This window comes from Meles meles, chromosome 1, assembly GCF_922984935.1.
Source record: "Meles meles chromosome 1, mMelMel3.1 paternal haplotype, whole genome shotgun sequence".
NCBI classification, from domain to species: Eukaryota; Metazoa; Chordata; class Mammalia; order Carnivora; family Mustelidae; genus Meles; species Meles meles.
Window position 1 is genome coordinate 112513781 of NC_060066.1, and position 24329 is coordinate 112538109.

At 37.9% G+C, this 24329-nt stretch overlaps 1 protein-coding gene across 1 annotated transcript; it reads left to right on the top strand.

The window, feature by feature from the left end:
• The first annotated feature begins 77 nt into the window (after positions 1–77).
• SEC22B (SEC22 homolog B, vesicle trafficking protein) lies at positions 78–23632 on the top strand. The gene is made up of 5 exons (XM_046023376.1): positions 78–307; positions 8756–8865; positions 12416–12576; positions 14482–14628; positions 21692–23632. The coding sequence occupies exons 1-5, from the start codon at positions 233–235 to the stop codon at positions 21844–21846; spliced, it is 648 nt and encodes a 215-aa protein (XP_045879332.1). The 5' UTR covers positions 78–232; the 3' UTR covers positions 21847–23632.
• Positions 23633–24329: the final 697 nt, after the last annotated feature.

The following is a 24329-nucleotide window of genomic DNA, read 5'->3' on the forward strand; positions in this document are numbered from 1 at the left end:
AGTCCGCGGAACTAATGTTCCGATAGTTATGGTTCTCGGTGGGAAGCCAATTCTGAGGACCGGTAGTGGAAGGCTCCAAAGCTAGTTTCCGGCCACCTCAGCGGGAAGTGCAGACGCAAGCGGCTGGGTCTTCAGCAATTAAGCTAGAGGTGTAACTGTTGTCGCGGCAGAGGAAGTCAGGAGAACGTCTCCGGCCACCCCGGCCAGTGTTGGGTCCCTGTAGTCTGTGAAGATGGTGTTGCTTACGATGATCGCCCGTGTGGCGGACGGACTCCCGCTGGCCGCTTCGATGCAGGAGGACGAACAGGTGAGCTCCGAGGTCCCCGCGACCCCAAGTCCCTGCCGGAGCTCTGCTGTCAGTACCGGATTTCTTCTTAGAACCCAGGAGACCCTTGCACCCTCGACCCCTCTGAATTGCTCTTTTATCCTTTGGCAGTGGAGAGACGACTTGTGAAAAGAAATCTTTCCTGACGGAGGAGGTTTATTTTTGTCTTAGCTGTTTCTACAGAAAGACGCTCCGGTGTAGGTATGGTTTCGGTCGATTGTGATCACCCAGTGTTGGGTAACTCTCAGAGACTTCGTTAAAATTCGGGGTTTCTAATTTTCTGCTGCTATTAAGGCTGACAGGTCCTGGGAAAAATCAGCTCCTAAGTTCTTCAAGCTCTTTTGTGGCATTTGATCCTTGACCTATCTTGATGACATCTTTTGAAAGTGGGTGAGATAATATTGCCACATGTTGACACCTGTTTGAAGTTCAGTACAGTACTTTCAAGGTTATGCCCAATTCCCACCTCCTCCACCGCCTTAGTAAATTTCTACTGTTGAAATTATAACTCCTGTGTTATATTCCTGTAATGCCTTGTACTTTTTATTTTACTTTTTTTTTTTTCAATAATTTGAACTTCTTAGGAAGCAGTAGACAGGTCTTAATCATCTTTGTGTTTGTAGCTTTTACAACAGCAGTTTTATGCTAGCACAGGTGCCCAAAAGTGTATTGAATTGATGAAAAAAACAACCACCACCCCAGATATCTTGAAAAGAAGCTGCTTTGTGCCTTACAATCACAAGGGAAATTTCTTGTGTGAGACTGGTTTCTGGAACAGGGTTGGGCAGTCTCTGAAGAAGGGAGGCTGAGAATGAAAATTATGTAACTTATTTCAAGTGTAGAATTTTCTTTCACTTTCTCATTCACCCTAAGTAGTTAAAAAACAAAACCAAACTCAAGCCTAAGAAAAGTGAGTTCTAGAAAAAATTATTTTGTACATATCTCTTCTTAGGCTTTTCATTCATACATTGTTGGAAAAAAATTATTAAACACATAAATTGTGTCAAGCGTGGTGATAATACAGGAGGTTAGAGGACACAGTCCCTACTTTCATGGAGTTTGTAGTTAATAGGAAACCCAGAAAACTAATGCATCTCCACTACTGTGGAAGAGGAAGAAGACTCTGTGGCTGTTTTACTTACAGAAAGGTAAAGTTCAAAGGCTCTTTTACCTCACTCCTTTACCTTGCAGAAAAGGTATCTAGTTTGGTTTTGGGAGACCAGAAGTCTTCCCAAAATAAATGACTTCTAAGCTGACAGTATTGTCTAGTAATAAGGAAAGCTTCTATTTGGTTATATGCATTTTTATTTTTATTTATTTTTAAGATTTTATTTGTTCATTTGACAGAGCGAGAGAGAGATCACAAGTAGGCAGAGCAGCACGGGGGGGGGGGGGGGGGGGGGGGCGGCGCGCGCACACACGCGCGGGAAGCAGGCTCCCTGCTGAGCAGAGAGCCTGATGCAGAACTCAATCCCAGGTCCCTGAGATCATGACCTGAGCTGAAGGCAGAGGCTTAACCCACTAAGCCACTCAGGTACCCCGTTATATACCTTTTTAGGTTTCACTTGGAAATTTTATTTTCACATGTAGGAGAATAGTGATACTGATCATGAAGTTGCAGGTCATGCTGAGTGAAATATTTTCTATTCACTGGACAAAACTAAGTCTAATCATTATAGTGTGCCCTTAATTTTCAGTTGTGAAGTACTTTTCTCCCAATTTGTTAAGAATTTTCTAGAACCAGGGCGCCTGGGTGGCTCAGTGGGTTAGGCCGCTGCCTTCAGCTCAGGTCATGATCCCGGGTTCCTGGGATCGAGTCCCGCATCAGGCTCTCTGCTCAGCGGGGAGCCTGCTTCTACCCTGCTCCCTCTCTCTCTCTGCCTGCCTCTCTGCCTGCTTGTGATCTCTGTCTGTCAAATAAATAAATAAAATCTTTAAAAAAAAAAAAAGAATTTTCTAGAACCACTCTACAGAAGGAGTGGAATTACTAAAATAAATGTAGGAATATGACTTGACAAGGGAGATAGTGCGGGAAAATTCTCATTGAAGGATATGTACATAGTTTGGGAAAGGGTTTTCCCAAGGAAAAATCTGGTCGGTTTATTGCATTGAATTTCAATGTGGGCAAGGAATGCAGTGAATTGAAAGGCTATTTGATATTAGTAGTTCCTTACTCTCTGCCTGATACTTTACTGAAAAAAATAATTGAGATATTGTGTTTCTTTTTTTTTTTTTTAAAGATTTTATATATTAGTGCTTTGGGGGTGCACTCACAAGTGGGGGGGAGGGGCAGAGGGAGAGAATCCCAAGCCACCTTTGCATGGGGCTTGGGGCTCCATCCCACAACCCAAGGTTACCACCCCAGCCAAAATCAAGAACTGAAATCAAGAGTCGGTCACTCATCTGATTGAGCCACCTAGGCACCCCTGTTGTGTGTTTCTTAATTTAATTCCGAAATAGTTGTTGGTTTACCAAGATGGGTTACTCTGTTTAATTGCAAAGGAAAGAAGTTTCCACATAAATACTTTTGTGATGGCAGTTCCATACTTATTTCCATTAGGAATTTGGACTTTGAGGGCTCCTGGTGGCTCAGTTGGTTAAGTATCTGCCTTTGTCTCAGGTCATGGTCTTGGGGTCCTAGGATCGAGTCCTGCATTGGACTCCCTGCCCCGTGGGGAGCCTGCTTCTCCCTCTGCCTCTTATTCTCTCTCTGTCTCTCATGAATGAATAAAATCTTTATTTAAAAAAAGGTATTTGGTCTTTGGATAGTAGAGTCTTTCCTAAACTTTTAATATCTATAAAAATATGAATCCTAGATTCTTTTTTATTATGATAATAGTATACAGAACATTTATAGAACACCTACTATGTGTCAAGCATTGTGCTAAAGCCTGTCAGGGATATGATTTCATTCAATCTTCATACCAATCATATTAGGATAGTTAATATGTTTATTATTCCCATTTATAGATAGGAATCTCCCAACTTAGAGATGATAGGTTTTTTTGGTAGGAGTCAGGTAGCTAATAAGTAGCATAATGGTATTTTTCATCAGTTTCTTAATGTCTGCATTGTTGATATTTCAGATCAGATGATTCTTTGTTGTGGGAAATGGTCTTCTGCATTGTAGGAGGTCTGCTAATACTCCTGGCCTCTACATCTTCGATGGCAGTAGCACTACCATCACCACCACCCTCCAGTTGTGTAATACTCTCAGACATTGCCAGGTGCAATCGGCAGAATCACCCGTGGTTAAGAACCACTGATTTTTCATCAGTAACTGTCTGACTCTAGAGTAGAGCCCTAGTGCATAACTGGTACACTTTACTGCCTTGTTCTGAAAACAAACAAACAAACAAACAAAAAACATTTTTAATCATATATTTACTTCTTAGGAGTCCAGAAATAACTTTTTAAGAAATGGATATTTCAGCCGAATAGTTTTATAGTTAAGTACCTTAATTTTGTTCAGTACAGATAATTCAGTGCACTTTTTCAATTATTTATACTGATCATTGATATCCTATGTTAGGTGATTAGTAGATGCTAGTTCTGTACAAACTGCCTTTCTACTGGAGTTGAACATTTATTCAATATTATTCAACAATATTATTATTGTTATTGTTATTATATATTGAATGATGTATTTTCGACAATAATACAATAGAGATTCAAATTTAAAAAATAATTTAGGCAGAGTCTCTCATGCACTGTTTCCTCTGCTTAGCTGCTTAGTCAGGTGGGGTGGTAGAGAAATGAGCTTTTTAAATCTAGATTCTGATATTCTGTTTCCTTTCTTGTACCTTTCTGGTATGTTTCTCCTTTTTGGATATTTGTTTCTTCATCTGCCTTTCTGCTGTACCTCAAAATGAAGGGTGTTCTCTTTTCTTTCAATTTGCCCCAGTTCTGGAGACTTGAAGAAGGTGTTTATCTAACCAAGTATTCAACAGGGAGCATCAAAAAAGCAGATAGTCTGTTGTGTATTTAAACTGCCACACACACCCCAGTTACTGAGGGTTCATTAGTCCTCTTACTGTAATTGCTTTTAGAGGAAAATGGTTGGTTCTTGGTGCTTCTGGCCTTTGACCAGCTGAGTTCAATAGGAATTTAAAAATGGTAAGAGCTTAGCGAAACATTCTTGTAAAGACAAAAGGTGGCATTTGATATAATTAATTGTTCACCAGACCTAGGTGATAGCAATAAGAGGTATTATAGTTGTGTGGTATATTTCTACCCTGTACCTTTCATATTATATATGGAACCAAATCTAAATATGCTATTGGATGACCTCAAATTAGTTTCAGGATTTGTCCAGACATTCACATCCAATTCATTATTGGATTGCTAACACATCTTTCCATTATACTTTTACAAGGTTCATCAAGTTGTTCTAGATGAAATGGAAAACAGAATGAGAACATCTAATCTAACTGTTTTTGGTAGTCTAGTGACTATGGGCCCTTTGTGACTTTAATCTTAAAAGCAAACTGAGGGTCTGTCTGTACAGTAGTAAATATGTTGTTTTTGAGATCTAGACCAGAGCTGCCACAGTTTCTTGAGCATTTCCTGTGAATTAGATTTAATATCAAATAGTAAGATCACACAAAAGGTGAATCTGTTATCACCAAAGCAATATTAATTGTAGAGGTGGTATAGCATGCTTGGGAACAGGGACTCCAGAACTAGACTGTCTGGGTTCAAGTTCTTGCCCCTCCCCTTATTGGCTCCTAGTCCTTGAGCAAGTTTTACTTCATATGCAGAAAATGGGCATAGTAGTTGAAATCACCTCATATGTAGCTATAAAGATTATTTAAGTTAAACTATGTAAAGTGTTCAGAACAGTGTTTGGCAGAAAATGAGTGCTTTCATTTAATTTTATTAATTTGCCTATTTCTGAAAAATCTTTTCCGGTTTCGTTTTGCCTTTCTGAAAGTTCACAGTGGAACTGTACATATTTGTGGGTACAAATATGCAATAAACAGGAATGGGCAAATGAATAATTCCCCATTACAAAACTTGTCTGTGCTTATTGTGGATAATTCAGTAAATATATATAAACAAAAGGACCAAAATGTTAATGGTGATTATTACCAAAATCCCTACTTAAATTATACCCATTTTAATGTGTAGTCTTAATCTTTGTGTATGTGTATAAAATTAAATAATGGATAATACTGTAAAACTTTCACCTATTTTTTTCACTTAGTTTGTAGTGAATATCTTCTCATATCATTATATATTATACATCATTTTAATGGCTATATAGCATTCCTATATATAAAGATACCATATGTTATTTAACCAATTTCCTATCCTATAACTGAACATTTTTTATTTTTATATGCACTTGTAGTTATTTTTTAAGATATGGTGTGTACATATATTTTCAAATATAGAATTGTTAGCTAAAACAATGTGCAAAATTTTATAATTTCTAATACATATCACAAAAATGACTATCAGAAAGATCGTGCCAGCATTGCGTTCTCGGCGATGGTGATGCAAATGGAACCAGTACTGTAAAATGTTGGTTGGCATGCCATAATCTCTGTGTAATATCAGTGTCGTGCATTGGCAGTCACTGCTTTGTTCATTGAAAGTCCCTGAAACTTTAGCATGCTTTTGGACATAGCTTCTTGTAGTCCATACAGTTATTAGTTTCTTTTCTCTTAGGTTGCAGTAGTGTTTACAATGCTTCTTATAAAGTCAAAGCATTTGTATCAGTCTTTGACAGTTTTTTTTTCCCATTTATTTCTGCAACTCGTTCCTTTAATGTGCTCACCTGCCTTTAGCTGTCAGAAAAGAGTTTTACTTAACCTCTGTGGTTGCGGTTGTTTATTTTTTTTAAACATCTTTTATTTATTTATTAGATAGAGAGTACAAGCAGGAGTAGTGGGAGAGGGAGAAACAGGCTCCCCACTGAGCGGCAAGCCCCGTGTAGGCTTGATCCCAGGACTCCAGGATCATAACCTGACCCAAAGGCAGATGCTGAATTGACTGAGCCACCAGGTGCCCACGGTTGTGGCTATTTTTAAAATACCAATTTCTGGGGCACTCATTAAGCATCTGCCTTCGGATCAGGTCATGATCCCAGGGTCCTGGGATCGAGCCCCACATCGGGCTCCCTGCTCAGCAGGAAGACTGCTTCTCTCTCTCCCTCTCTCACTCCCCCTGCTTGTATTCCCTCTTTTGCGGTCTCTCTCCGTCAAATAAATAAAATCTTTAAAAGAAATAAAATACCTATTTCTGAGTTTCACCTCTGCAATACTGATTTAATTGGTTTGGGGTAGAGAAATATAGGGCTTGAGTAGTTTTTGTACAACACCCAGGTGATTTTAGCATAAAGCCAAGGTTGAAAAATCGTTGATTAATGTTGATATTATTTCTTGGCACTTTAATAATATTTCCAACTTTATTTGCATCCCTTTCTGTCTAATGTAGGGTCAGATCTCTTCCAAATGCCACATATATAATGGCATTGGTGAAGCAAGCAAATTGGCTAGTACCATTCAAATTTAGAAATATGGGATATTGTGCACTAGTTCAAAGCGTGTGATAGTATTCACTCTCCTTTACTAGCTGACCAGTCATGAAAAAAAAGTGTATGCAATACAGGTTAATATAATAACATTAATATAGATTATGATGTATTGTTAATATGTAAATATACACATATATACATATATATGTTAATATAGAAATATTTCTCAAGTGAAGAGTATTATAAAAATCATTGCCATAGAGGCAGTACTAAACAAGATAAATCTACAAATAGATAACTTCTAGTGGTGTCTGCCTAACTCTCCTGGTTCACATCATGCTTATTTACTTCCTTATTCATACTGAAATTTCCAGTTCATTCTTTTATTTTATTTTAGATTTTATTTATTTATTTGAGAGAGAGCGTGCACGAGAGAGCACTGGGGGGAGGCAGAGAGCATGAGTGAGGGGAGAAGCAGTCTCCCTGCTGAGCAGGGAGCTGGATGCAGGCTCTATCCCAGGACCCTGGGATCATGACCTGGCCGAAGGTAGACACTGACCTGCCCAGACACCCTCATTTTAAATATAGCTTAGAATCCGCTACTTGTACATTTGCTTATCTGCCGCTTTGATAATTTTATCATTGCTTCCTTGTTTTTATTCTTAACTGAGTGGTTTGCTATCTAGAATTTCTGGGTTTCACTTTGTATTTTCTAAAAGTTAGACCTCGGATCCAGTCCACAGATCTTTTGAGGAAGAACCTCAAATAAATGCTTTTTTAAGGTAAACATTTAGTTATTAAACATCTATCAAGGAGATACTGTGTTCTAGTGTTCAAAATAAATAATCTAAAATAAAATAATTCCTTTCTATCAAATGGCAAAAGTCCCCTCCCACCCTCCTATGCTGTATGTGGATGCATAAATAATGTATATTGATTTCCATTTCCTTCTTTCCTGTTTGGAACGAATTGGTTAGTGAAGTATGATGTTCTCCTTTTGAGATGACACTACTATTTTCCCCATTAGGCTCTTTTCCTTTTTTTAAAAAATTATTAAACTATTTAAAAATTGTTCAAGAAAATATTGCCTGTAATTATATCATCTGAATATTGTTACTTTCATTTTGTATGCATATGTCCCTTGCTATCCAAACTCAGAAACCAAATAGATTTATTCAGTAAAGAATATTTGACTTTTCAGTCTCTGTCCTTACTCTTGCTCATTTTTACCCAGTTGCATTATAGTGTTTCTAGTAATTTGCAGTTACGGGTGCATACATTTAATTTTACTTAAATGTTCAATACTGTAACACTTTGTGGAAGATTTTGCTTGATATTCCACGTAAAAATGAGATTCATTGGTCTGTTTTTCCTAGGATTTTCCCAGGTATAGAAAATGTCATCCAGTATGTGCCAGTAAGTGTGCAAATGAAAATGAGTTAGGAGGAGACAACTGACCTAACAGTGGAAAAAACACTGGATTGAAAGTTAAGAGTGTGTAAAAGACAGTCAAGAAGTACAGTTTGCTTCTTGGCAAATAGTGTGATTTTCTTGAACAGCTAGGGGGTTTGGTCTTCCTTTTTGCTCTAACAGTCGGCCATTTTTCTTTTGTTAAAAATGAATCTTATTGGGGCGCCTGGGTGGCTCAGTGGTTTAGGCCTCTGCCTTCGGCTCGGGTCATGGTCTCAGGGTCCTGGGATCGAGCCCCACATCGGGCTTTCTGCTCCGCGGGGAGCCTGCTTCCTCCTCTCTCTCTGCCTGCCTCTCTGCCTAGTTGTGACCTCTATCTCTGTCAAATAAATAAATAAAATATTTAAAAAAAATGAATCTTATTAACCTTTAGTTAAAGACCTTATTTACATAGTGTCTTCATAGGATGATGCTGCTGACTAATTGTTTTGGCGTTTTTTGTGTGTGGAAAATTCTTAAATGAAGTTGTCTTCTTTCAGTCTGGCCGGGACCTTCAACAGTACCAGAGTCAGGCTAAGCAGCTCTTTCGCAAGTTGAATGAACAGTCCCCTACTAGATGTACTTTGGAAGCCGGTGCCATGACTTTCCAGTGAGTATAATCCCATTTCTTTGTGATCATTTAAGTATGAGATACAGTAGATACAAGCAACACCTGGTAAGAGTGGTAATAATTATTTAAAAGTAAAGAAAATTTTAAAAATACATTCTCTTCATGGAAGCAACTTCCCTGGCTCCAGTTCTGCAAGACAGGGATCTTGGTTTGTTTATTAAATTTGCATACAATAAATGAACTGTTACCCTGTGTCTAATGAGTACTGTACCCATCGTGCAATAATAGATAATTTTTTGCTTTAGGAGCTTCTTAAAGCCAATATTTACTAACAACACAACCTTGAACAACTCACATACTTCTCTAGGCTCCGTTACCTCTGTTAAAAATAGGGAACATGGTCCTAGTTTTGTGAGGGTAATTTAAGAGCATCTCAGTCGATGGTTATATAGGCAGTGCATATAGAGCCAAAAGAGGGATCAAAAGGATTGTATTGAATTTCAAATTATGTACAAATAATTGGTATTAAATGTTTAATACATGTCAAGTTTGAGGGTGATAAAACAGGAAAGATTTTTTTAAAAGAGGACAAGAAGATCAAAGGAAAATAAAATAGGATTAGCTAAGTAATCCTTGCTATTTTAGGAACTCAGAAGCTAAGACAATAGAGACCTGGGCGGGACCTGCTGTTTAACTTGAAAGGGAAAAAAAAAAAAGATCTCCACCCATTAGAAACAAACAAACAAGTATACAAAACCAAAATCAAAACAAACCCTGGTTTATTGGTTAAGAAAGTAGTAGATATTAAGTTTTTTTTGTTTGTTTGTTTTACATTTTTTTAATTTATTTATTTTTGGTGGTCAGCAAAGCCAGGTTTATTGAGTGATAGTAAAGTTCATTGAATGATAGAGTACAAAGCTCCCAAAGAGGCTGGGGACTCCAAAGGTTTGCCTGGATATTAAGTTTTATAAGCTATTAATTTGTGTAGTATATGAAATACTTTCTACAAATCCAGTTTTCAACATCAAAAAAGTAAATATAGGGGCCTAATTATATATAGTATTTTTCTCTCTACCATGGGTTAAGAATATTTTCTTCTATATGGTTCCTTTAGTAACTTTATAATCTCTTCTCATCCATAATTTCCATCTAAGAGCTATTTATTAAAGATTATTCTTTGACAGACCACATGTTTAGTTCTGCCTTTGATGTCCATAGCTTTTATGAGCTTATCCTATTAGCAGAGAGAAACATATGTGCAGACAACTAAACTATGATACCATAGGGCAAGAAGTGCTGTAATTCAGTTATAATGAAATGCTTTGGAACTAGAAAGAAATTCCCATTTGTAGGGAGTAAGTTTTGAGGAAAGGGGATAGAGAGGGAGAATACAGAGAAATTTCATGGAAAAAATTATAGTAGAATCAAGCATATGAAAATGAACAAAGTTTTTCCAGGTACATAAAAGGGTATTACAATTAGAAATATATATATTTATATATAAGCAGAAGTCCATGAGGACATAAGAGAACCCAAGTCTGGAGATTAGTCTATACTTGTTTTGGAGCCACAAGTATTATATCAAAGAGTATGATTTTATTTTGTAGGGTATTAGGGAATCCTGAGTGTTTTTAAGTAGAGTAATATGTCATATTTACTCTTTTGGAATAAAATTGTTAGTTTATTTTTTTTAAGATTTTATTTATTTATTTGACAGAGAAAGATACAGTGAAAGAGAGAACATAACGGGGAATGGGAGAGAGAGAAGCAGATTGCCCTGCTGAGCAGGGAGCCCTATGCAGGGCTCAATCCCAGGATCCTGGGATCATGACCCAAGTCAAAGGCAGACTCTTTTTTTTGGGATCACCTCTTTTTTTTTTTTTTCAGTATTTAAATTTATTTATTTTTTCAGCGTAACAGTATTCATTGTTTTTGCACAACACCCAGTGCTCCATGCAATACATGCCCTCCCTATTATCCACCACCTGTTCCCCCAACCTCCCACCTCCGACCCTTCAAAACCCTCTGGTTGTTTTTCAGAGTCCATAGTCTGTTATGGTTCGCCTCCCCTTCCAATTTTTTTTTTTTTTATAAACATATAATGTATTTTTATCCCCAGGGGTACAGGTCTGTGAATCGCCAGGTTTACACACTTCACAGCACTCACGATAGCACATACCCTCCCCAATGTCCATAACCCCCTCCCCCTCTCCCAACCCCACCTCCCCCCAGCAACCCCCAGTTTGTTTTGTGAGATTAAGAGTCATGAAGGCAGACTCTTCTTAACGACTGAGCCACCCACGTGCCCCAGGAATAAAACTGGTAGTTTAGAAGATGGTCTAGATTGAAGGCAAGGAGAGCAGTTGATTCAGATGCCCAAGCAAGAGATAGAACAGCAGTATCATCATCATCATCATCATCATCATCATCATCATTTTAAGAGGCCTGAGAGATCATATGATATACTGTAAACTGCTCTGTGGAGTCCCAGGATGCATTAGGAGCCACATAGTAAGAGTAGGGATAGGGGTATATATAATACTTTGTGCCCTTATACTCCTACTTAAACTAATGACCTTCTGATTTTATTTAATGTACTTGGTCCTCTGAATATAATTATTGATGAAATAAAGAGTACTGTGGCTGGGAAGACATTTGAAATCACTGAGTGACCTAACCTCTTTCCAAGAGATCTCAGACATATAGTCATATAGCTCCTTCCAGAGTGCCAGGGAGCTAAGAGGAAGTCACTTCTGTTACTGAGTAGTTTCTGATACTGGATAGTTTACACAGAGTTCTGTCCTGGCATTAGGGATTATTATTTGTCATAAGGTCATTATCTATATCCAGTAAACACTGTGGCATTAACTTCCAACTTCTAAATATCCACCAAAATTTCCAGTCCACTGTTCTTAAAACTGGAAGGAGTTTAAATATGTGTATACTCATTTGCATACATAATCAAAAGGTAGATGGAGTCACAACTCTGAGTTTTTAAGAAAAAGTCTTAGGTATTAAAATATTTTTGCTGAATTATATAATAATAAACATGTTTAAATATTCCTTTTTGGAATATGATTCTAATAATAAGATGATGTTTGCTTTTTGATTCCAAGGATTTGTGGTTTGAATTGATTTAGGCTAGAATATTTTCAAAAGTTTGTAACGCTATGGACATTGGGGAGGGTATGTGCTATCGTGAGTGCTGTGAAGTGTGTAAACCTGGCGATTCACAGACCTGTACCCCTAGGGATAAAAATACATTATATGTTTATTAAAAAAAAAAATTTGGAAGGGGAGGCGAACCATAAGAGACTATGAACTCTGGAAAACAACCAGAGGGTTTTGAAGGGTCAGGGGTGGGAGGTTGGGGGAACAGGTGGTGGGTAATGGGGAGGGCACGTTTTGCATGGAGCACTGGGTGTTGTGCAAAAACAATGAATACTGTTACGCTAAAAAAATAAATAAAATGGGGGAAAAAAAAGTTTGTAACGCACTGAGAGTCTGCTTCAAGTTGCTGGATGTATTGTTATTCTATAGATAACTTTTTCTTGTTGTTTTTTGTTTTTTTGTATTTTTTTCTCTCCAGCTACATTATTGAGCAGGGAGTTTGTTATTTGGTTTTGTGTGAAGCTGCCTTCCCTAAGAAATTGGCTTTTGCCTACCTAGAAGATTTGCACTCAGAGTTTGATGAACAGCATGGGAAGAAGGTGCCCACTGTGTCTAGGCCCTATTCCTTTATTGAGTTTGGTAAGTTTTTTGCTCTTCATCTCTATACCAAGAGAGCAAACAATATGGAGAAGCTGTTTGTTACATTGATAATAATTCTGACACATTTTTTTCTGATGTTTACTTACTGAAGGTTTGAATTCTGTCTTTTCTATTCCATCTCTTTTTGTCCTCTTGAATGAATGAGACTTCTTCTCAGTAATTTTCTCTGGTCTTTTGATCTTTTTCTTAGAACTTGTTGCCATTTGCCCTTTTTTGTGATTTGGTTTGATTCATCATCAGGACTGTGTCCAAAGATCTACTTGACTGATATATAGTAGCTGAGTTCTCCCTGCCCCCAGTAAGGTTCATTTCCTGGAAATCAGAACTTGGAAATCAGAAAGAAGATGTTTCTTTCAGATCCTCTAGTTAAAAAGAAAAAAAATAGCTGGAAGAGGTATGGTGCTGGGGAGAGATAACATTTATTACATGCAGAAATAGTGACTGTGGATGTTCATGTAAAATAATTACAGAAAGATTCATCACCAGTTAAATATCTGATGGCAATAAATCAAAGGAAATGTCTTGAGTACCCTACGTAGTGGAAGTGAAAGTAAGTATGATTAGACTACATTATTGGTATTTTTAGTTAAAACGGAAATTGGTTTTACTGTTTCCGAATTTCTGGAGTGTTATCAATTTGCTAGATAAATGGTTATCTTACTTTTAGAAATAAAGAAAAGTCAGCAAAACATTCCAGTGTTTCATAACTACAAACTCTCCAAGTGCTAATTTTTATAATGTCTGGTTTTTCAAATTTTGTTTTGAAGATAAGGTCCAGTAAACCTAAGGAAAAAAATAAGAATAGTGTATCAAGGTCACACAGGAAATAGTTGGTACACTCAAATTAGCTTAAAGGATTGAATACAAAGATGAATGGGTTATAGGTGAACTACAAAGTACAGTAACCTGAGATCAGTGATACAGTAATTGTTTTTATCCCTCGGCCTGAAGGGATAAGAGAAAGGAACAGTTTTTGGAACTTTAAAGGAAAAAATTTATAGAGAAGGCCAACTTGAGAGGAGCAATAACATCTGGTTGGAGGGATACTGCCAGGGTGACTTCTCAGGGAGAGGTTGGGAATAAATACCCTAATGTCAGTATCTGCTCTCATGCCTCACCCTTGGGGTTCCCCCATTGGCTGAACCTAATCAGAAGTACCAGGCCAAGGAGCCCATGATGTGGTCCATTCAGGTCAGCTTTCCTGAGGCAAAAGCATGGTGCAGAAAGGTGGAGAGGAGGTCTAAGGAGGCAAATGAGAGGTATCCAGCTCATGTAACTTATGATTTTTGCCCAAAGTTGAAAATAAAATCTTTAATAGTAAGTTGTTCTTTTTACAGGTTTGAGAAATACAGACATAAGCTAGCCATGAATAAGATTGCAGTTTTGTAGTGGGATTTTGCTTTACCTGAAGTTTAAGAACAGAGTGAAATTAGAAATGTATGTTACAGAAAATATTTTAAGACAGTGTTTTTCCCCCTTTTGATGATAGAATAACCCTTGCCATATTAACCTGTAGTGATGCTAGACTGTTGCCAGGATCCTTTTCAGGGAATGTGAAGAATTAAGTAGTGAAACCCTAAGGATCCTCGGACCATGTTTTGAAAATCTTTGCTTTCAGGAAAGGCTTACTACAGTAGGTCTTAATTTCTCTAAGGATCTTGAGAGCAGAGATTTCTCATTTAAAGGTATACAGAGGACATTTCTCTTGATTGGTCATCTCTCTGCATTTTCAAATGAAGAAATCAAAACTCAAATTCTGATGCTCACTCAAAAGCTTGCTTAGCCACGGACAATTGCAGATCCAAGACTAAACTCAAAACTTCCTGTTCCCTAAGTACTTTGATGGACAAAGTTGTTCATGGTCACTTCTCTTTATTATTCTAGACACCTACATTCAGAAAACCAAGAAGCTCTACATTGACAGCCGTGCTCGAAGAAACCTAGGCTCTATCAACACTGAATTGCAAGATGTGCAGAGGATCATGGTGGCCAATATTGAAGAAGTGTTACAACGGGGAGAAGCACTCTCAGGTATGTAAAGCATTAAGAGTCCTCCTATAGGCAAGGATAGCTTATTTTGGGATACTTTTTTTTACTGTCATATTCTGTCTAGCATTATTAAGAAATCACCTCTTAGAGACAGATTACATTATAAGACTTCCAATATAATATTTTTCCCTAATATGATTAGTTTTTATTGAGTTGGAACAGTGTGATGGTCTCCTTCCATATCTTCTGATATGGAAGCAATCACTGCTTCCAGTATATTTACAACATTAAATATTTACAGAAACACATAAGTTAAGGGAAATAAAAGAAGAATGAGAGGAAATTGTCAAAGATTTATTGCAGTAGTTTCCTGACTAGCCACTTTGGGAGACTTTGTTGCTGTCAGATCAAATGTCATAAAATGCCATGCATTCCTCTGCTGAAAAACTTAACATCTGTGACTACAAGATAAAATCTAGTCTCGTCTCAACTTTTCTTTTTTTTTTTTTAATTTTTATTTATTTATTTTTAATTTCAGTGTTCCAGAATTCATTGTTTATGCACCACATCCAGTGCTCCATGCAATATGTGCCCTCCATAATACCCACCACCAGGCTCACCTAATCTCCCACTTCCCCTCCAAAACCTTCAGTTTGTTTCTCAGAGTCCACAGTCTCTCATGGTTCGTCTCCCCCTCCAATTTTTCCCAACTCACTTCTCCTCTCCATCTCCCCATGTCCTCCATGTTGTTCCTTATGCTCCACAAATAAGTAAAACCATATGATAATTGACTCTCTCTGCTTGACTTATTTCACTCAGCATAATCTCTTCCAGTCCCGTCCATGTTGCTACAAAAGTTGTGTATTCATACTTTCTGATGGAAGCATAATACTCTATAGTGTATATGAACCACATCTTCCTTATCCATTCATCTGTTGAAGGGCATCTTGGTTCTTTCCACAGTTTGGCGACTATGGCCATTGCTGCTATGAACATTGGGGTACAGATGATCCTTCTTTTCACTACATTTGTATCTTTGGGGTAAATACCCAATAGTGCAATTGCAGGGTTATAGGGAAGCTCTATTTTTAATTTCTTAAGGAGTCTCCACCCTGTTTTCCAAAGTGGCTGCACCAACTTGCATTCCCACCAACAGTGTAAGAGGTTTCCCCTTTCTCTACATCCTCCCCAACACTTGTTGTTTACGGTCTTGTTAATTTTGGCCATTCTAACTGGTGTAAGGTGGTATCGCAATGTGGGGTTTTTGGGGATTTTTTTTTTAAGATTTTTATTTATTTATTTGACAGAGATCACAAGTAGGCAGAGAGGCAGGCAGAGAGAGAGAGGTGGGTTAGCAGGCTCCCTGGTGAGCAGAGAGCCCGATGTGGGGCTTGATCCCAGGACCCTGGGATCATGACCTGAGCCGAAGGCAGAGGCTTTAACCCACTGAGCCACCCAGGCACCCCTCAGTGTGGTTTTGATTTGAATCTCCCTGATGGCTAGTGATAATGAACATTTTTTCATGTGTCTGTTAGCCATTTCTATGTCTTCTTTGGAGAAGTGTCTGTTCATGTCTTCTGCCCATTTTTTGACATGATTATCTGTTTTGTGTGTGTTGAGTTTGAGAAGTTCTTTATAGATCTTGAATATCAGCCCTTTGTCCGTACTGTCATTTGCGGAATATCTTCTCCCATTCTGTGGGTTGCCTCTTTGTTTTGTTGACTGTTTCCTTTGCTGTGCAGAAGCTTTTGATCTTGATGAAGTCCCAAAAATTCATTTTCGCCTTTGTTTCCTTTGCCTTTGGAAACATATCTTGAAAGAAGTTGCTGTGGCCAATGTCGAAGAGGTTACTGCCTATGTTCTCCTCCAGGATTCTGATGGATTCCTACCTCACGTTGAGGTCTTTTATCCACTTCAGGTTTATCTTTGTGTGTGGTGTAAGAGAATAGTCGAGTTTCATTCTTCTACACATAGCTATCCAATTTTCCCAGCACCATTTATTGTAGAGACTGTCTTTTTTCCACTGTATATTCTTTCTGTTTTGTTGAAGATTATTTGACCATAAAGTTGAGGGTCCATATCTGGGCTCTCTACTCTGTTCCTCTGGTTTATGTGTCTGTTTTTTGCCAGTACTACTTGGTGATCACAGCTTTGTAGTAAAGCTTGAAGTCAGCCAACATGATGCCCCCAGTTTTGTTTTTGTTTTTCAAGATTTCCTTAGCAATTCGGGGTCTCTCCTGGTTCCGTACAAATTTTAGGATTGTTTGCTCCAGCTCTTTGAAAAATGCCAGTGGATCAATTTACTTTTCATTTTTATGCGTGCTTAAAGTATGCAAGGCATTTTGTTCTCTGTAATGGAAGATAAGGTGATTGCAAACTTCTTTCATGCTCTCTAATTCACAAATGTTCTGCCTCAGCCCGGTCAGCTTCCTCACCATCCCGGACTTGTTCTTTTAAGATCCAGATGAGGACTACCTCTTCCAAGAAGCCTTCCCTGATTTTGGTAGCCCACATCACATTAATCTCTTTTGTCCTTTAAACTCTTTGTTACTTAGCTGTGTAACAATTTTTTAAGCACATATGGGTGTGTGCACGTGTATGTATGTAGACCTGTGTACTTAACTAATTTGCCTTAAAATACCTGTATATTTACCTAATGTTTAAATGTTACCTAAGTGTTTAATGTACTCTTTAAATGTAATATGTATGTATTTCATATCTATTTCATACACTCGGTTTATTTCTCTCACAGTAATGATCACAAATCATTGCCTAAGTGAGTATTTCATGAACTCAGCCTTGTGATGTTATTCATGGGTAGATGGGTTTTTCTTTATTATGAACTGCAGATTGTAACCTTTATGGTAGTAGTCAGCAGATGTTCCAGCAAATAGTTTCACACTCTTTAAACATCAAATTTTGGATGAGTGAGTCTATAAATTTTCCTCATAACAGTCTTACTGTTTCTACCTGGGATAAAATAGACCACAACAGGAATTTTTCTTTATATCAAAAGTATATATATGGTCAGTTTATCAAAAGTGTAAAAGGATTCTCTTCTAGTGCTATGCTGATTGGAAAAGAAGACAGTTGACCTTTGAACAGCGTGGGGGTCAGGGACTCTGTATAGAACTTTTGACTTCCTAAAAATTAACTACTAATAGCCAACTGTTGACTGGAAGCCCTCCCCTTAACATAAACTGCCAGTTAACGTGTTATTCTGTATGTTACACATATTATATGCTATATTCTTACAAGTAAGTTAGAGAAAAAATGTTGTTAAAATCGTAAGAAAATACATCTACAGTATTCTATTAAAAAAATTCATGTATGGAAGTTGAGAGGCTACATTGGGGGTTTAGAGTGTAGGAAAGGAATAAATGAAACAAGATGGGATCAGGAGGGAGACAAACCATAAGAGACTCTTAATCTCACAAAAACAAACTGAGGGTTGCTGGAGGTAGGGGATAGGGAGAGCGTGGTTGGGTTATAGACATTGGGGAAGGTATGTGCTTTGGTGAGTGCTGTGAAGTGTATAAACCTGGTGATTCACAGACCTGTACCCCTAGGGCTAATAATACATTATATGTTAATAAAAAATAAAAAATTATTTTAAAAAATTCATGTATAAGTGGAATGTGCACAGTTCAAACCCATGTTGTTTAAGGGTCACCTGTACATTTCTAATATTAATAACTTCATCTGATTGGGAGGATAAGAAACATTGTCATTGTCACAAAGTAATTTGTAGGTAGCATAAGGGAAGAGACATCAGTTGAACCCTTTGTGTTAGGCAATATGGTAGGGGGACCTTATTTATTTATTTATTTATTTATATTTTTAAAAAGTTTTTATTTATTTATTTGTCAGGGACAGAGAACACAAGCAGGGGCAGAGGCAGGCACAGGGAGAAGCAAACTCCCTGCTGAGCAAGGAACGAGACGTGGGACTCCATCCCAGGACCCTGGGGTCATGACCAGGTGATGGCAGATGCTTAACTGAGCCACCCAGGCATCTCATGGGACTTTATCTTTTTAAAGATTTTATTCATTTATTTGAAAGAGAAAGAGGGTGAGAGTGTGAGCTGGGGGAGGGATAGATGGAGAGAGAGAGAGAATCTCAAGCAAATTTTACACTGAGCACGGAGTCTGACATGGGGCATCTTCCATGACCCGGAGATCATGATCCAAGCCAAATTCAAGGAGTCAGATGCTTGACTGAGCCACCAGGCACACCAGGGGGACTTTACATATATCTTACTTATACTTTAGAGTAATCTCTTGTGAATTGGGTGTAATCAAACCAGTTTTACAGATAAAGAAGCAAATTCAGAAAAGTTAGGTACCTTGCTTTTAGTCACACTGCTAGTGCCTGGTAGAATTCATTGACCTCTGCAGGTCCTTGTCTATCTTCAGTGTGTGATAGTTTTAAATGGATATATAAACAATAAGAGCTGTAAAATGTAGCAGGAAGTAGATAATGTGAAGTAAACAAGGAAGACTTCTTGAATTTTGATAGACCAGGAAGAAGTGAAGAGTGGTATTTTAAGAGGGAGGAAGAAAAAGCGTATCTGAACAGAGCATATCTGAAGGATAGTGAAAGGATTAGCCTACCTCAAAAAATGTTTTCTTCCTCTTTAACTTCTTCATAATAAGAATCCATCTTTTATGTCTTCCTTCTCTAATTTTTTAAAAGATTTATTTGTTTATTAGAGAGAGGGAGAGAGAGGGCAGAGGAGAGAGGGGGAGGGAAGAGAGTCCCTAGTGGACTTTGTACTGAGTGCAGAGCCCACTGGGAGGCTTGATCCCAGGACCCTGAGATCACGACCTGAGCTGAGACCAAGAATTAGTTGCCCAACTACCTGCACCACCCAGGTGCTCCTCTAATTTTTTTTTTTTTTAAGATTTATTTATTTTAGAGAGGGAGAGAGAGTGAGCAGGGATGAGGAGCAGAGGGAGAGGGAGTCTTTTGGGGGGTGGAGGGGCACAAAGCAAGATTTATTGAACAAGAGCAAAGTGATAGTACAAAGCTCCCAAGGTGGGAGGGGACCTGAAGGGGTTGCCCAGGGAGAGAGGTCTTAAGCAGACTCGCTGCTGACCACGGAGCTCAACATGAGGCTTAATTTCATGATCCAATGAAGAGTTGGAGGCCTAATCACCTGTACCACCCAGGCACCCCTCTTTCTAATTTTTGGTTTTAGAGCTAGCCTGCCTTGCATTTAAGGCCTAAGTACCTCCTGTGGGTTCTTTTAGCAATACAAAAAATTATGCCCATTTTTACTGCCTAAAATAGCTATTTCTTTTAAGTCATGGGTTTTGTTTTTTCATTTAGGTCTGTCATTCTACTAGACTGTAAGTTCCCCAAATAGAGGGGTTCGTGTATGTTGTGATCATCATTGTATCTTTTGGCACTTTGCTTGGTGCCTGTAATAAGTATTTGCTCAGTGACTTCTCCCAGTAGTGGCTTTGTCTTTACGATATCATGTATTTCTAAATGTTCCTATGTAAAGGAATTCTCTTAACTATTGTTTATTTCATATGACTTAATATTGTTCTGCTGCCCAGTTATTCTCAGCAGATTTAGATTCATTTAGCAAATATTTATTTTTTGATCACTGACTATTGCCAGACTCTGTTTTGGGCACTGGGGATATAGCAATAGACATAGTAGTTAAGAACCTCTATCTAGTGGAGTGTCCATTTTAGTAGACTGGCTGGAAAAATTCCCCACAGCATTGTCATGGTTATTTCTCATCTCCTAAATTTTCTTATATGACTAAGTGTTTTTCTTACAGGACAAATTTCTAATTTAGAAGTGGCTGTCATTCTTTTGTCATTAAGTAATATCACATTTCTCAATCAACTCAGTCTCTATTAAGCAACTCCAAATATTCCAGAAGTATTCCCTAAGGAAGAACAAATTCATATTGCAAAATAGTTTTTTTCCAAAAATTTAAAGAACTAAAATGATCAGAATTCATTTATATCACACTGAAAATTTGTTTATATTGTTAAAATATGTCATGTATTTTCGTCCAGTCTTGTTGCTTCTCTAAGTGCTCAGGTGACAGAGAAGGCAGTTACATTATAAATATCCTTTTTGAGAAACAAAACTTTGCAAAATTTCTAAAAAGCTTAATTTAGTAGGTATTGGTGGTTTTCTAGCACCTGTGATTATATTTTAGTTACAAGACAACTTTCCTGTGTCTATTGAAATATAATTTCTAGTAGCATCATAATAGTTTTTACTGTGTAGAGAATCTTGGGAATTTGGTAGCAGCCACCATTAAGATATAGCTCAATACTCAGCTTCTGATTCATTGAGTTTTCTGGTCACCTGAGTCTTATCGTACTTGAATTATCATTTTTCAAGGTATGAGAGAATATGATTTAGACCATGAAAAAATGATGAAGATGATTATCATCAACTAACACTTCTCAAAGGCTTATCATATCCAAGGATTATGTTCACTTTACAGCCATTCTCATGTACCTATAATCCTGTGGTACAGTTAGTGTTGTTATCCTCATTTTATAGATAATGAAACTGGGTCTTAGTAGAGACTAAGTGAATTGACCAATGTCCTATGGCTGGTGTAGCTGAGATTCGAACCAAAGACTCTGAGACCAGAGCCAGTACTCTTAACCACCTCGCGGTACAATCTTAAGAATTTGAACATAATTTAGTCTAGTAACTTTTTTTAAAAATTTATTTATTTATTTATTTGTCAGAGAGAGAGAGAGCACAGGCAGACAGAGTGGCAGGCAGAGGCAGAGAGAGAAGCAGGCTCCCCGCCGAGCAAGAAGCCCGATGTGGGACTGGATCCCAGGACACTGGGATCATGACCTGAGCCGAAGGCAGCTGCCCAACCAACTGAGCCACCCAGGCATCCCTAGTGTGGTAACTTTAAAATGCAGTGTAGATTTTATAGTGTGTCAGGATCATGGGTTAGCCAGTATATGCACTCTAACCCTTAAAATAAAAACAATTTAAGCTTCATGGTTGTTTGGTATGGTCCCACTCGTTTAAGTTATTTTTATGCTTAATACATTAGACAGAATACTTCAGGGACTAATTACTGTTTTCCTTTTTTCCTCTTTGACAGCATTGGATTCAAAGGCTAACAATCTGTCCAGTCTGTCCAAGAAATACCGCCAGGACGCGAAGTACTTGAACATGCGTTCCACTTATGCCAAACTTGCAGCAGTCGCTGTATTTTTCATCATGTTAATAGTGTATGTGCGATTCTGGTGGCTGTGAGGTAGTGAGTCCAGTCACTGGCAAGGGTGAACCTAGACCCCGGCAGGTGTATGTTTTCAGGAAGCTGAGCTCGCAGAGATGTGTATTAGAATTCCAAGTGGAACTTCTGCCTCTAAAGACCTTGCAAGGAAAGACATGTCCTGAAAATGAAATGTACACCTCATTTGATGAAGCTTACCCCTTTGTAGAAAGCCTCTTTTGGGGGCAGAGGCTTTCTCTGGGTGCTAGGCTGTATACATTAGGGAACAGTAGATTGTTTTATTTTGTTTTTTCCCTCCCAGTGTCTTTACATTTTTAAACAGCACTGAGTGGGGCATTTTCTTTCTCTAATGGAATCATCAGTGATATCCGGCTTAGCCAACCTGTGCTAATAACAGGCTGAAATTTCTTCAGAGAAGGCAGCCCATTGGGAAGTTTTATGCCTCTATCTAATCAACATTCCTTTCGTTGGTCACATTTGTGATTTTCAGTTTTTGATGGCCTTGTAAACAAGACTCCACTATGTGAAGGTTGATTGCTGTGCTACAAAGATCTTGTCTATTGGCCCCTATAGGAAGTTAACTTTTGTTGTTTTCCTTTTATGACATTTTGCTTATTGCACAACTGCTTTAGGGTTAAATGAATTATATTAAGATGCCTTGAAATTATATTATAGCACTCCTTGATTAAGAAGCTAAAGTGTTTTCTGTCATTTACTCCTTAAAAGACTTAAATTTAGTTTGGGACATTCTTAATTTTGTCTGTCAGCATCCGGTTTATATTAATAGAAGATTAAGTACAACATACAGATAGCCAGAGTCCCCTGACTTAATGGAAAGAAAGGCCCAGCCTGTCACTATAGTTTTGTCCTTCCCCTTCTTTCTTTCTCCACTGTAGTTTTCCCCAACTCTTTTTCCCTCCTGCTGACATTTTAAAAATTCCTCTGCACCCAGTAGTTTCATGTCCATAGGCGTCCTCTCAGGATATTCTCAAATTTCAAAATGGAAAATGTTTAGCTGTGTAGTTAGATTTAAATTTTTATAGAGCATCTACTCAAACTACTAAATACATTTATCTGAGAAAGTCTCTGAGAACACCTCATACCTATTTCAGTTTATGTAAATTCTCTGAGAATGTTCTAAAGATAGATAACTCATTTAAGTGGCTTCTATTAACAAATAAAAGTACCTGTAATTTTTCCCTTTTTTGCTCAGGGATGATGGGGATTTCCTTTTACCTTCTGAGGTAGAATTTTTTAAATGGGGAGAATAGACCTTTTAAATTATCACAAGGGTCTGCAATATAACTTAGAATTTACATATACTGCAAATATTTCTTTAAGTTGTACAAGAAAATGAGCCAACTTCTTACTTCTTAACATCTTTGGAGAGAACTTTAATGAGTAAACAATTTTATAACTAAGGGATCATCAAAGCTACTGTCTTGATTCCTGGTAGAGAAAAAAAAATCCTATTAATAACAAAGCAAGGAGAAGTGGCTTATTTTGTTTCTGATAAATTTACAGAACTAGAATAACTTTTTTTCTTTCCATTTTGGACCTAAGTCTGCCAATTGGAGTATGTGCATGAAATATGAAGTTACTTTTTATAGAGAATAAGTGCTTTTAAGTCCCTACAAGGCTTGTCCCTAGAGTAATGATGTTGGTAATAAAAGCCTGAAAGTCTGAAAATCTTAGTGGTACCATAGGATTTGGTTCTTCTATAGGAGTGGAGAGTGGCAGCTCGTTGTTGAGAGTTGCATGCAGCAACCAAGTGGCCAGCAATGAAATAAATACTTCTAGAATGTTCCCTTCAGTGTGAAGTTTTGTTATATAGTCATTTTGTGTACATGAAGCTTTCTGGGTACATTTCTACCAAACTCACTGGGTTAATTAAAAAATGAGAATGGTGGCAGAATGATGAAGAAAGGAATGAGAAAGGGGTTTAATGTTAATGATGGTAGAAAAATGAGAACAAGACTGTCATGATGTGGCTCCCATTTCTGTTCATTATGGGAGGTAGTGGGAAGATGGGACCAGATGAAATGTGTCTGCAACCAGCGAGGCCTGTAAAACAGAATGTGATAAATGCTATCTAGTGTTCTTGGGGGCACATTAAGAAAAGACACCTAATTTACTTTAGGAAGGAGTGTGATAAGAGAAGGAGAATGAGGTATTCCAGACAAAGTCAATAGTTTGTGCAATATCATGAGTAAAAAGAGTGAGACCCATACTGGGTATGGTAATTAGCTTGGTTCAGCTTAACTCACTGGGTAAGTTTGGGCAGTTGAGACTTGAGGAAGAATCAGACTGGTAAGTTGTAATAAAAAGACTTGTCTACCACACTAAGGAGTTTAGACCACACTAATGTCAGTGGCAAGAGATGGCATCAGATTTATGGTTTCAAATGATCATTCTGGCCAAAGTATAAAACATGTTTTAGGGATAAGCCTGAAAGTAGGGAGACAAAACTGAGGAGCCATCAGAAGTAGAACGAGGCGTAGGA